The 14,572-nt window shown below is 26.2% G+C and overlaps 1 protein-coding gene across 1 annotated transcript; it reads right to left on the bottom strand.

The window, feature by feature from the left end:
* Positions 1 to 1,301: 1,301 nt before the first annotated feature.
* LOC149059819 (uncharacterized) lies at positions 1,302 to 12,674 on the bottom strand. Its single transcript, XM_089217511.1, has 14 exons — positions 12,349 to 12,674; positions 10,449 to 10,550; positions 10,015 to 10,123; positions 9,807 to 9,929; positions 8,869 to 9,054; positions 8,700 to 8,795; positions 8,517 to 8,610; positions 8,187 to 8,241; positions 7,161 to 7,354; positions 6,988 to 7,097; positions 5,092 to 5,241; positions 1,993 to 2,177; positions 1,582 to 1,817; positions 1,302 to 1,503 (listed from the first exon to the last, which is right to left on the bottom strand). Exons 2-14 carry the CDS (start codon positions 10,462 to 10,464, stop codon positions 1,486 to 1,488), a joined length of 1,572 nt encoding a protein of 523 aa, XP_089073637.1. The 5' UTR covers positions 10,465 to 10,550; positions 12,349 to 12,674; the 3' UTR covers positions 1,302 to 1,485.
* Positions 12,675 to 14,572: the final 1,898 nt, after the last annotated feature.

The raw sequence follows: 14,572 nt of genomic DNA, 5'->3' as shown, positions 1-14,572 counted from the left end.
CTACTGTAAGCTATATAGGCAAATAGTAGCAATTATAGTGTGCAGCTATCCAGTTTCCGCACTCCACAGTACCGTGAGTCTTATTGTATTATATTATGTTAAATTAGTTAATTAACCATACTCATATTGAGTTAAATTGTTATTGGTATCATCATATGCTAACCATTGTTAGTTAATTATTATTGGATAGCACGAGTAGTCTATGTCATATTTATAATTACCCCGTTAATAATCATATTAATATACTATATTATATATTTTGTTACTATATATTGTGATTTATTATTTAATAATTTCGGTGCCCCAACACTGTTAATTGCTTCACTCAACCCCTTGTTCATCGCAGGCGAACCCTCCGTTTACATGTATGGTTGTGTGTAAGCAGAGTTCCTCGTTATACAGTCCACTCCTTTTAGAGCGTTAGGTGTTGGGGAACCTTTCATATTGCTTGAAAGCCTCCGCCCGTACAGTACGAAATACTGTTTCTTTGATCTGCCGACAATCGTTCTCAATCGTGTTGCTAAAAAGGTAAAACGGTCTCATTCGTATACTACCGTAGTAGGACAGCTCAAGTGCTAACCCTTTTAAACCAGGGATTTGTGCCACTGTATAGTATAATGATTAAAAGATAAAAGTATTTTATATTATTATGTTTATTTCAATGAAGGAACATCATGTTTTACTTTTTGTATATTTATTACAATTACTTAACATTTTGCATCTTAAACAATAAATCATTAATTGTTTTATTTTACCTATTAATGAAACTAATATTGTTACGTCTCTATTTATTTTGTCAATTCATACATCATATATCAACTTGAGAGTGAACACTTGACGGTTTTAGTTTTTAATAGATTTTTAATAAAATAAACTGAACTTTTACATAAGTAAGTTTATAAAGTAATTGAGATGGTGAGTGGTGTTAGGGCCAGAATATTGCTGCCTAAAACTATGAGTTGAGATATGACCTGCCTTTATGTGTCTTAATTTATTTTTAATAAATAAAACTCATAATGTATCATGTATTAATATTTCAAATCTAATAGAAGTTAAAATAAGATAGGTATTTATAAAATTACCATTAGAAAATAATTTACACATTTTCATGACTTTAATGCATTTATTTAATTTTAAGTATTTTGGGTGGGCTCCAAACAAACAACTCATAAGAGTACATTATCATATTGAAGAATTAAAAAAAAATTAAATTACAAGATTTAAAATTAATATAAACTTATACAATATTATAATTATATATATAAAAGTACAAAAATGTCATAAAAATTACACAAATTTAAGATAATGACGCAACAGATGGTTTTTTAAAACTGAATTTTCAATTTGTTCACTACATTAACTATTTAAAATTATATATTTATCATAAAAATATTAAGAATGGATGAAAGTATTTCGATATTTACTTTCAAGTAATCTGTTGTAAAGTTACATAGAAAATTCATTTGAGTTCTTTATTATAAATTGTTATTTGTTTTTGTTCCCCTGCAAAATTGATTTTAACCTTTTAATACGTATAGTAAAAAATTTAATTATAAAATAAAAAATAATATGACAAAATACCTTTTTCATGTCTTTAGGTTGCCTAATTGATTTTTTAGAAAATTTAATATGTGGTTTAGTTTCAGTGGATGTGGTTGCAACAGAAGTGATACCGTCATTATCATCATTATCAACAGATTCTAAAACTTCTTGTACAACACATGCTTTCCTTTTATTATTTGCAAGAGTAGATTTACTACAAACTTTTTTAGTTGAAAATTGTAACCTAGAAACATTTAAATGCTTTTCCCAAGCCTCTGAAAAAAAAAATGGAATTTCATAATCACGATTTATCACAATTTTTCATTTTTATCAAGCCACTTAATAAAAATAGTTATGAATTATTGATTTTGAACAATTAAGAAGAACAATCTTTGTAAAACTAAAATTTCAATGTATAATTTGTCAATTCATAAAAACTGATTAGCATACCCATTATACTTGATACCATATTGTAATCCATTAAATATGACTTGCACAAATCAAACTGTTGGTATTTTTTATGTTTAAAATCTTGTAAACCAATTTTTTCACTAAGAAATACATCAGTTATCCATTGAGCATTAACCACTGGTAACTTTAATGCTAAAGCTTTTTTTATCATTCCACCTTCTAATCTATAATAATAAATGCAAGTAACTTTAATTATTTGGAAGAAAATTATACAATTTTAATTTAATAATACTGTAAGACAATTTATATTTATAGGACACGGTGGAAACCATTTACAACAATGTCTCTCAATCTTTTAAAGACTGTCACTACCCTGAAAATCAAAATATTTTATATCGCCCTCTTTTATGAAACAAGTTTGTGGTAAATAGCTGCATTGAAAAAAAATCAATGATTATTGAAGAAATGAAAATAAATAAGTTTACAGGCGATAGTTTGTATTGGATGTGTTATAATTAAATTCTATGATACTAAATGAAAGTTATTAATTGCATAGGTAAAACAATCCTGAGTTGTGTTCCTCTATAAATCTACAATAAATCAAATAAATAATCTAAAATTTAAAATATCTCATGGCTGTAAATAATGTAACTTTTAGATAAACTAATTTATTGTTAAATTTAGAAAACGCGGAGAGGGAGAATCTTCTATTAACATTTTTAATGTTAGTTATAGACAGAAAAAATCTGGTAGATTACACATTAAAAGAACACCTAGTTTTCTATCAAACGCATTTGACATCCACGTTAGTTTATATAATTATATTTTTCTAATACAAGTACTCAAGAGCTTAATAATATTATGAAGTACATTCTCTCGGGATGGTTTTTATTTCTGCATAATTGACATTAAGGTCCCACCCAACAACTACTTAATAAAAATTAAAAATTAAATTACATTTATATCATAAAAATATTGGAAATAAAAAATATACAAAAGGTATGCAACTTGTAAGATTTTAAGATAAAATATACATCAGAAGTAAATTATTTATTATTATCTAAATTGTCTGCTGGTAAAATATGAATCCCTGTGTAAACAGTATGAACTAAGATATACAGGACTGGAAACAAACAGGTTGGGGGGGTTGTGAGAGGTAAATCCTCCTTTATGTATACAATGGGGGGATGATATGTTCTTTGGCAAGATGGTCTTAAAGGCCAAAAACAAAAAAATAATAAAAATAATAAATAAATAAAATGTATACAATGAGCGGGGTACGGGGGATTTGAGTTCTTGTCATTACTAGCGTCATCTAGGTATCCAAAACAAGAAATTAATAAATCAGCATGCTAATCAATATTAATAGGAGCTTAATTTCCCGCCTTTTTCATACTTTGAAAATATATAATTATACAATATTACCTATAATATATTATCATACATTTAATACCTACTTAACATATTATAATTATAATTCATAATAATTGTGTCTGTTTGAAACAGAAATAATGACTAATATTTTCCAATACTACATCACTATGAGAACGAAACAGTTTACTTTGTCACAAAACAAACAATTAAAAAAGAAAATTACAAAAAAAGTTATCTAAACTTGTTACTACATAGATACTAGGTACTTTATAAATTATAGGTAATAGGTTCTACTAATTTTTTATTTTTTAAATGCTTCCTATATAATAGATATTAGACACCGCGGACTAAGATCTTAGTCCGTGTTAGATTTTTATGTTATGTCTTATTTCCATAATAATATCACAGATTATATTATATTTTTATATAATCTGTGATATTATGTTATCAACTAAATACAATTATACAATACATTATTACAAATTATAGTAAATATCTATATTATATAATAATATTTTGAAATCATGATACCTACGTCCTACATTCAAAAATATAAAAAAGAACAGCTCAAATATTTAATTTTTTTTTACACGTTACACATATTATATCGTGTATTTTTTTTATCATATTATGTTTGGGTTGCTACTTGCCAGTTGCTATGATAATTTTTTGACCTTAACGAATCTATTTTTCAAAACTTTTTGGTTTAAATGCATAAATGAGAAATATCAAAATCAATAATAATTAATAAATATTAAATAATAATTATTCACTCGGATAGCGGCCGACAGCCTAGAGTTGAGTGCTAGTGTTGATTAGAACCGAAATTCCCTCGTTCCCCTCACAATCTAAATATTAAGGTGTACTTGTATCAACATTCGTTTCCAGTCCTGTGTATCTTAGTTCGTGGTAAACAGTATGTTCAAGTATGATGAGAGCACATGATGCTGAATTTCATTTGGAGTTTTTTAGTTTTTCACTGTATTAAGGACTTAATATTAAACATTTTATGAAAAACATCATTTTTAAAAACAATTTTTAACATAAACACATTTAAATTGTGCTCCTACTTTAAGCTTTAAATTTAAATTACTTTAATTTTTTTTATTAACATTGACAAAGTTTTTTTCCATCAAATATTATATTACTTGATGTTTAAATAAAATACAATTAGGTCATAGACAATCTTCAAAACAATCATATTTATATTACCAGTCAAACTGATTAAATCTCAAACCAAACCAATCCCTTCACGTTTGGTTTGTATTGAAATTCAAACTCTGTGTAAAAAAATTACGAACTGAACTATTAAGTATCTTTTACTGTTAAGTAATCAAATTTGAAATTATTCTGAGTAAAACAATACATGAAATTAATTTTCTCTATTTATAGTACCTAATTAAAATGTAAATATCATGATAATATTAAACTATTGACATTTATTTTATATTATTGCAATTAGGTATGATAAATTAAAATGAAATGAAGTTTAAATTTGAATTCAATTAAAATTGTTTATAGTTTGGTTTGGGTTAGTTTAAATAATTTATAAGTCATTATAGTTCTGATTTGCAATGCTTTAAGAATTCAGTTTGACCCATCACTACATATAATGTTTATTTATCTCATAAATATAACATCTCGACATTTATTTTTGTTTTGAAATACATTTGATACTATTTTTAATACCTATACCTATATTACAATATAATATTATGACCTTTAAAGTATATAAATATAATAATAATAATAATAAATCCTTACTTCAGAGTAATTACCATGTCTGTACTACGGGAAATTTTATTGATAACCATAGCACCTAAGCATTCAGCCATCACTTTAATTTTAATATATTCGTTTTTGTCAAAATTCACAATAGCTATTTCTTTATTTGCAAAAGGCAAATTATCTTCACTGAAACATAATAATAAAAAATATTTATTATTTTTTTTTTTTTAATTCAGCTTATGCAAGAAAAATGTTTAAGTTCTTATAATCTTAATATTTCTTATTATCATTGGCAATAATTTTTATTATGAGCAATTGTTAAAATTCAATTTAAATAGTACTTTGAAGAGGTCATTTTTATTCTCTTAATTGCTTCAACTACCATCTACACTGTTCAAGTTAAGAAATGCAGTTGGCAGTAACCAGTTTTCATTAGTTAACAGTTGGGCCACATCCATTAATCGCCCCGAAATAAAAACTTTTTAAATACTTGCGTGTAATATTACATAGATCCTTTTCATAAATTAACCACCGATTATGTTTCATAGCTTGAACAAAGTATTGTATAATATACTTGAGTATTAAAATAGTCAGAAATCAAATATTAACAATGTTTAGAAATGCAATGATTTTGGCAAAAATTAAATCAACCTACCATAATACTGAGTAAAAAATAATAATAATATCATCAATAAGTTATAACTAAGGTAAGTTATCTTAGACTGACCGGCCATATTCGTTAATATATTATTATGGTGTTTACGATAACAATTTAAAGTTGTATTTTTTTTTAAATAAAAATTAATCAGTTATGACAATGAAATAATAAATTAAATTTGTAGTTTTAGCAAAATTTTTAGTAAAAATAAACAAAATTGATTTTAATGTGAACTTAAGATTAATTATTAAGAGAACACTATACCCGCATGTGTTGTCTCCATCTTACAAGTGCGTAACTGATAATTTATCTCGAATATTTAGCTCGGTAAGTTTAAAAATTTATGGGACCTCTCATAAAATGTAAAAAGCACATTATTTGTGTTTTTATGTGGATAATTTAAAATAGTACAATTTTAGAGCAAGTTTTACACATACTATAGTGTTAATTAAAAATCCTCATAACAACTTAAAAATTGAACTATCATAAAATACACAGATAATGTTCTTTAAATTTTATGAGAGGACAAGTCACTTTAATTTTTAAACTAATGGAGCTTAACATGATCTGCTGAGTGTAAATTTGCCATGTTATGCACTGTAAGAAGGAGACAATACATACAAGTACAGTGTCTTAAAGGATAATACAGATGAACTGGGCTCAACTATTAACTGTTATATACTACATACATAATACATAGTAAAACCTCTACTGATCAAATTTAATGGTTCATTGAAAAAAACTTGTGAAATTCTATTTTGTTAAAATAGAAATTATAATGTTTTTTACTTCAATACTAGTTTTTTTTATTGTACTGGACATAATTCCAAATAACTTTTTTTACACTAAATTTTGATCATCTTGTTTTATCTGTGATACTTAAAATTATTTTTTTGAAATTCTAGATCTTACTTATACATGTACAACATGCAACACAAATTAATGAACAACTAGTGACAAATAGAAGAAAACTGTTTTAAAGTACATCGTATCTTATATATTATCATAAATAATAATAATCTAAGGTAATAAAATTTGACAAGGCATGATAGCATACAATTCATACTCTTGATGAGGGTGAATCCTATAAATAATAAAAGTTTTTACATTTGTTTGAAAAATGTAAAACAAAATGAATTGTTTAAATAAAAACGTTTTTGAATGAAAATTTCATAGTTCCATAAAATCTTTTTTTTCTTGGAAAGTTTTGTTAAATAAAGGTTTGATTACACATTTATAAATATATACGAGTAAATAAACAAAAAATATTTTACCAGTATGGCATTGGAAAATGATGAGGTAACCATGGTTTTATCATTTTTCTTTCACTTATAACATCACTGAGCCAGTAATCAGTTGCACATTTTTTACGTTCTTTTAAACCCTGAAAAATTAATATGTCAATCAGTTATTACATTTAAATAAGATATAAAAATATTATTTTTACTCTAAGAACATCTGAATTTTTCCGAGAAACGCCAATGACATGTGTAACCATATTTGTATAATGATATGCAACAGTTCCACCGTGCTCTAAAACACGTTGTACATTGAAGTGTATGTGATTGGTCGCTCCTGATACTTTTTCAAGTTCATTGACAATCCAAAAATGACAGTTCGATAGAAAGCCATCAGGAGATGCTGAAAATTGAAAAAAATAATACTTTATACTTCATAGTAATATTACAATAATACATATTATTAATAATATTGTATTTTATTAACTATTAAGGGGACATATATTTTACAAGCAGTAATAGAACTTAAAAATTAAAGGTAGTGAATGTGAAAAGCCAGCAAAAAGGTAAACTATAAATCGTAAGAATATGCAAACTATTCTTCATTTGGAAGTTCATAAAAGTATTTCTTCTGATATCAAACATTAGACATTTTAATAAAGATTCCCCACAAATTTTCCTACTTAATCAGAAAAAAATAATTTGCTGGTATAATATACTATAATATATTAATTTTATATATCACTTGAATTTCAAAGTTTTACGATTACTTGAAATAATTCGTAAATTGTGAATTCTGTCAATGTCTAGAAATTGAATATATTATAAGCCATTATAAATTTAACGCACAGAAAAAACGTATTTTATACAAAATTTGTTTACTTTACATCAATTATATATTTTTATATAAAAATAAAATAATTTAAGTTTTATTGATTTTAATTAAAGTAGAATCAGCTTAAAACGATTTCCAAAGGACCCAAAGAATCAAATTGTTATATCCAGGTGATAAAACATATTGCACATGAGATGCTGGGAATCATTTTATTTGGATTATCATTCCGTCATTTAGATTCTAGTTCATAACATATGCTAAAAAAATATAGAATAGAACAAAGCTACTATCTATTTGCTTAATATTTTAATAATAAATGTAATATTATTTAAGTTTACTTATTAAGCTTATAATGTTATTGTTTTTACTGTAGAATATTTTTTTAATAATATTATCTTACATTGAGCCGAAGACTGTATTTGACGTGAAAGTGTGCTTATGCTTCTAGTAAGTATCTAAAATAATTCAAATGAACAAGATGAGCAAATAATATTAAATCATTTTACTGAATGACCTTTAATTTGAACTACTTAAGTACGTATGTCGAAGTACTTAAATATTTATAACACTTGAATATAAATAAATTGTGTTTTTGTTTGCCTTATAAAAACTCTCAAAATTCAAATTTAAGTCAAAACATATATATTAATATATTATGTATCACATAACACAATAATAATTGTTCATCATATGAGAACATAATACAAACAAGAAATATAAAAATATATACCTTTGATGATGTACTTGATAGTTCAAGATCATGACATTTTTTTTGAAAATAATTCTTTTCCGATTTTAAATTTTCTATTTCAGATTGTAACTCCCTAATTAGTAAAAAATAAGAAATTAATAAATATTTCAATACTCAATTTACACTAAAATACACAGAATCAACAAAAACATATATAATTACTTAAGCTCTGCTGAAACGATAGAATGGTATTCATAACATTCTTTCTGTAATAATATTCTTGTTGATTTCTCTTGATTATATTTGCAATCTAATGTCCTGTTATGTATACAAATAATAAATTATGGATATTTAAAAATGTCATTGTTTGATAACTAACAAGATTACTTACTCTTTATCTACTTTTGCAATGAGATTAACACAATTATTACAGTGATTTGAATATTTGGTATTAATATCATTAAATTCTTTATTGCTTTTATCTAAGTTCTCTTCAGCAGCATTTAGTTTTAATGTGAGATTATTCATTTTGTTTTTATAATCTGCATTACACATCCTGACACTTTTTAATTTCTTCCTAAAAGAAAATTTATTATAGAATTATACAAATTAATTATTGACATTTGAAAAGTATTATTTTAGAATTTCTGTTCTATGAATCAAAATCATTAAACACATGTTATTAATTCCTAATAATTTATTGCTGCAATGCCTGTAATACATTTTTGTTTAATTATGTATTTAATACTTTCCATTTTTAATAATCCTTAATTATTGCGTTTATTAGATAAAATTAAGAATGACATTTTAATCACTTTTCTATAAAGTTTAATTTCTTACAAAGTAATATACTTCATATATACATTTAATTTAAATGTTGTAAGTCTATCAAGATGTCAGACTTCAGTTAATATACATAGATGAACGAATTTGTTATTAATTTAATTAAAAGCTTTTAAATTAGATATATTGACAGTGTTTTTATTAAAAATTGAAACACATCTATTTTATATAAGTTTTGTTTTTAATCAAAATTATTGTGATCTAGATAAGTATTGTTCATTAATATCCAAGTTGAAATAATGAAAGAAATGTATGTTTTGTTCAAATTGGCTAACGAAAACATATATTGACTTAGATCACTAAAAATCCAATAGTTCTATATAAATATGTTTGTTAACAGATATATGCTTGGCAACCAAAATCAGTAATTATATAAGAAGGTTTTGGAACCACAAACAAGTATTAAATAACTTATTTTTTAATCATTTTTAAATTAATTAAATTCATTTTTTGTATGATATTCTTTGTACGTAAACAAATATTTACTGTAACAATTCCAGTTCTTCTTTGGTTTTTACCCAAAACTTATCATCTTCAGATGGAAAAAGTTGGAGTAAACTGAATCTTGGTACATGGGTTCTACAATTTGGACATGTTTCTGATCCTGACCTTTGGAAATAAAATAACATAAAAAATTTAATTATTTAATCTAACAATAATTTTATATTAAACAGTATTAAAATATATGTTTTACCGAAACAGCCATTGAGAAATACAATTATAGTGGAACATGTGTCCACATAGTGTAGAGAATGGAGTATCTCCTAAAGGTTCATTGCAAATTGAGCAACTGAAGACTTTTACTGAAAAAAAAAAAATTTATTTGAATCCAGTATTATATTTTAAAAATTAAGTGCATAGTTAAAATTAATTAATATTGTTTAAAATATAAAAGTAGCTTATATCACACCAACACATACATAAAGGCATTAGAAACAAGAAATCTTCATAAATTGCAAATTTTAACATTACAATTTAATATGTTGGTGGGATAGTGCTCAATACTTATATATACAAATACGTAATAATAACGAAACCAGTAATGACATATAGTACGCTCAATGCAATTGACTAAAAATACAAAATATATTGAAATATACAACAATGATAATAATAAACTCCTCCGACCTGATAATGCCGCCATGCCGGTACAACCAATTGACAATGATCAGTAACTGCAGATTAGTGTAAATTATGTAACTTAACCCAACAACGATTTTAATGGCCAGTCTGAAAAGAATATATACAGAGATAAATATAACATATATAACATAAGACAAATATCAAAGTTTAGTTTGATATAGTTTGTTTTTACACAGGGTTTGGAACATTCATTCAAAAAATAAATGCATTCACATTCACATTCATAGAGCTTAAAATTGAATGTATTAGCACTCAACATTCAATTTTTCAAAAAGAATGCATTCATACTTGCATTTCATTAAAAGAATGCATTCTTAACCACTTTCATGTAAAAAAATGTTTTATTTTATTTGAACAAAACATAATATATTAATTTATTTTTTGTGTTTAACGAGGCATTTTATATATTGCATGAACCATATCAATAAACAAGGTAGGTATAGCAAATTGAAATAACACACATTTTAAACATTAACTGCATTAACAATATTATATAATATTGTGTATATATATATATATATATATATATATATAAATAAATAAAATATTAAAAATAATAATTATTTGTTATTGTGGTTGAAACTGAGACGATAATATTCTAATCTTGCCGCAGCTTATGTAGATAGTAGATAGACTCTAGTAAAAACTATTTTTTGGTATTAAAAACTGAGGTTAAAGTGGGGAAAAATTCCAGAGGGGACTCATGTCTCCATAAAGTTTTAAGCGTTCCATATATAATTTTAGGTATAATGTCTAATGTATAAAATCCTAATTTGTTAAAGGGGACGCTTTTTAACCGCCGTCTGAGGTAAGGGGACTGAGTCCTCCTGCGTCCCCCTCCACTTTAACCCCTGATTAAAAATATAATATTAATATATTTTCTATGTGATTAGAAAAAGAATGCATAATTACATTCAATTTCCATTCATATTTGTTTGAGAAATAAATGCATTCACAACCCGATTCACAATCATAATTCATAATGTAAAAATTGAATGTACTCATGAATTGCATTCATTGAAAATGCATTCATTCCAAACCCTGTTTTTACATAATTTTAAGTTAAAACAAAAAAGATTTTTTCTAAATAGATTATACATATTAATAATTTTTAATGACACTCCTTATTCGATATACTTTGTACTATGTACCTACTTAGATATATTAAAATTAAATTGTTCATAAGTAGTTTATGAGTTATAAGTATTAATAAAGATATACTGATATGTGATAAAACAACTAGTCGAAAAAAATGGCCCTCCTCGATTGGTCATGAAAAGGCATTTAAAACTTAACTAATCGCTCCAGGTGGAAAAATTTTAAACATTTCAGGTAGTTATATCTATATACGTATCATTAATTTATCTTTAATTGTTTTAATATTTAATAGGAATAACCATGGTTGAGGGTAAACAACCGTGGAAAAAAATTAGTGACAACTGATAGCTATCTGCTTGCATTAAACGGTACATTATGAAAGGGGACACAGATTCATAGTATTTTACGTATCAGTTGTGTAACCAGTATACAATGTTATAATATATGAGACTTGATTCAAAACAAAATAGATAGCAAAAACCATGTTTATTAATTAAATAAGAAAAATCTAAAATTATTTTAATTTATTCATCTTCTATCAATAACCAATTTGTTCTAAATTATTATACCTAACTACCTAATTTATAAAACTATGTTTAGTTGGATTAATCGTTATTTATTTACCTACCTAAAATAGTATATATTAGTCTACGTATACAATGTGTAACAACAACCAAACATTAGTTCTATAGAATTGTTAATTTCCAGTTAAATATGACTAGATACTCATCGTAAGAAAATATGTATTAAAGTTAAATATTATTTGATTATATTTTTTGTCACTCACCGAAACCGAAGATGAAATTTGAATGGAATAGGAACACTACATATATTTTATTTTATTCAGTTTAAAAACTTATAATTTGATTTTACAATCGTTATGAGAGAATACTGTTTACTAAAATCTTCTTAGCTATAAATCTATGTCAAAACTGTTGTCAGTTAGAAAGAAAAGTACAGACTACACGTCTACACGAAACACGACATACCAAATGAGATTGCATAAGTGAACACTGAACAGTCGAGAAAGACAAACCGATTGTCGTAATGGCGTAATGTGGTTACTTGTTCTAGTTGCTTTTGTAGTCTTGTTACCAGCCAGCAAAAACGTGGTTATTGTGCATCATTTCGTTTGTAACCTATCAGAGGGCTAATGCGCAACGCACTGGCACGGCTAAGACGGTGGCGCTCCCCGTGCCGGCTCTTACGACGTCCTCGGCCTACCGTCGTTATCTCGGCCCGCAGTCCTTATCGCGTCGTCCGCGTTTTTTCAAAAACGTCGCGTTTTTTTTCACTCTTTCGACTTCTTTTGCCCTTTTATCGCGCCTCTTCGACCCCGTTCGGTTTTCGTCCGAGTTCCGCGTCTCGATCGGTTCGACGGCAAACGGTGCCGCCTCGAGTCGTTTGGTCGCCCGTTATTTCTCCCTTTTTACCGTCGTTTTCGATCGGTTTCGACTTTTTAAACGCCGTCCGTGTGCTGATCGCTCGGCGGACGTCTTTTTGAAGTCGCCGGTCCCCTCAGGCGTTAGGCATAGTTAGCTGTAGGTGTGTAGATCGAATCCGTGAGCGCCGGTTTTGACGGCGGCAACGATGATCGTGCGGCCGGTTCATATTTTGCATTTTTTTTTACGTAATTTTGTTTTAATTTTATACTTTGCCTCACTCGGTAACGGTGACATATTATTATATGTTTATGGAATTATATATCACGTATTACCACGGCAGCATAAAGTTCTTGCATTTTATTCAAGCTTTAATAATAACTGTAATGATTTGTCCGTTTTGCAATAATTATTGTTCAGTATACAGCAACAATACCTGTCAGTTTCATTTAATTTTTACTGGGACTTTTTAACATTTATCCTCTTATTTGTGTTGTTTTATTGCTTTACAATTCCAAATTGACCGTTTATTATATGACCAATGAACACATAGATGAATTAATATAAAGATTATAAATATGTATATGTATGAATACACCAATTAAACGTTCTTCCGTTTTGTTCTACTGCTCAAAACAATATACAATTGAATATTCCGTATTTGAATGTTGTTTAGGTAAATAGTTCACACACACACAAACACCCACACTCAATAAGTAGATTTACATTTATTTATAAGTTATAACTCACTTTTATTTTAAATATACCAATAACAAACGAACAAAACACATTATGGACTTTCTTTCTTACGAGTACACTCTACTCACATGAGAGTACAATATATTGTACCAAAAGAATTACATGTTGATAAAGGAAAATAATTTTATAATAAAGATTTAAAACAATTACTAAACAAATATAACATAACAATGTATAGTACTGGTACTGATAAAAAGTTTTCTATGATCGAACGTTTTAACCGTACATTAGGTGATAAATTAAAGAAACTACTTTATTTAAATAATGTATGGATTGCCGAAGATTATTAAGACATTTAATAGAACAATAAAAATGAAACCTGTTGAAGTTAATAAGAATAATGAGTATGATTTACTTAATAGCGTTTATAGCTATGATATTAGTAATTCTATACCTAAATTTGAGATAAATGATAGAGTTAGATTATCATCAATAATTGATGTATATAGAAATAAATTTAAAAAAAATTGGTCTAAGGAAATATTTACAATTGAAAAAGTTTTTATATCAAATGTTGCTTATTATAAAATTTATGATATAGAGGGTACATTTTATGAAGAAGAATTACTGTTATCATTATTATACCTGTATGTATGATGTTTTTTGTATTGTTTAATAGGTAAAATATAAATTTAGATTCATTTAAAAATAGTTTATATTTTTTGTAATTTTAACAGATAAGTCTAGATTTATTGTAATTTTTAACATAAAAATATAAGGTCGGTTTTTTTAATGTTTATGTTTTTTATGATTTTTAATGTTGATAAAAAAATAAGTGTCCTCAAGTGCCGCACTTACTACTGTAAGCTATATAGGCAAATAGTAGCAATTATAGTGTGCAGCTATCCAGTTTCCGCACTCCACAGTACC

This window comes from Diuraphis noxia, unplaced genomic scaffold (genome assembly GCF_037042655.1).
Source record: "Diuraphis noxia isolate RWA-SAM2 unplaced genomic scaffold, SU_Dnox_SAM2 contig0001, whole genome shotgun sequence".
Taxonomy (NCBI): Eukaryota; Metazoa; Arthropoda; class Insecta; order Hemiptera; family Aphididae; genus Diuraphis; species Diuraphis noxia.
The sequence above is the reverse complement of the archived record's forward strand: the minus strand, read 5'-3'. Positions and strand labels throughout refer to the sequence as shown.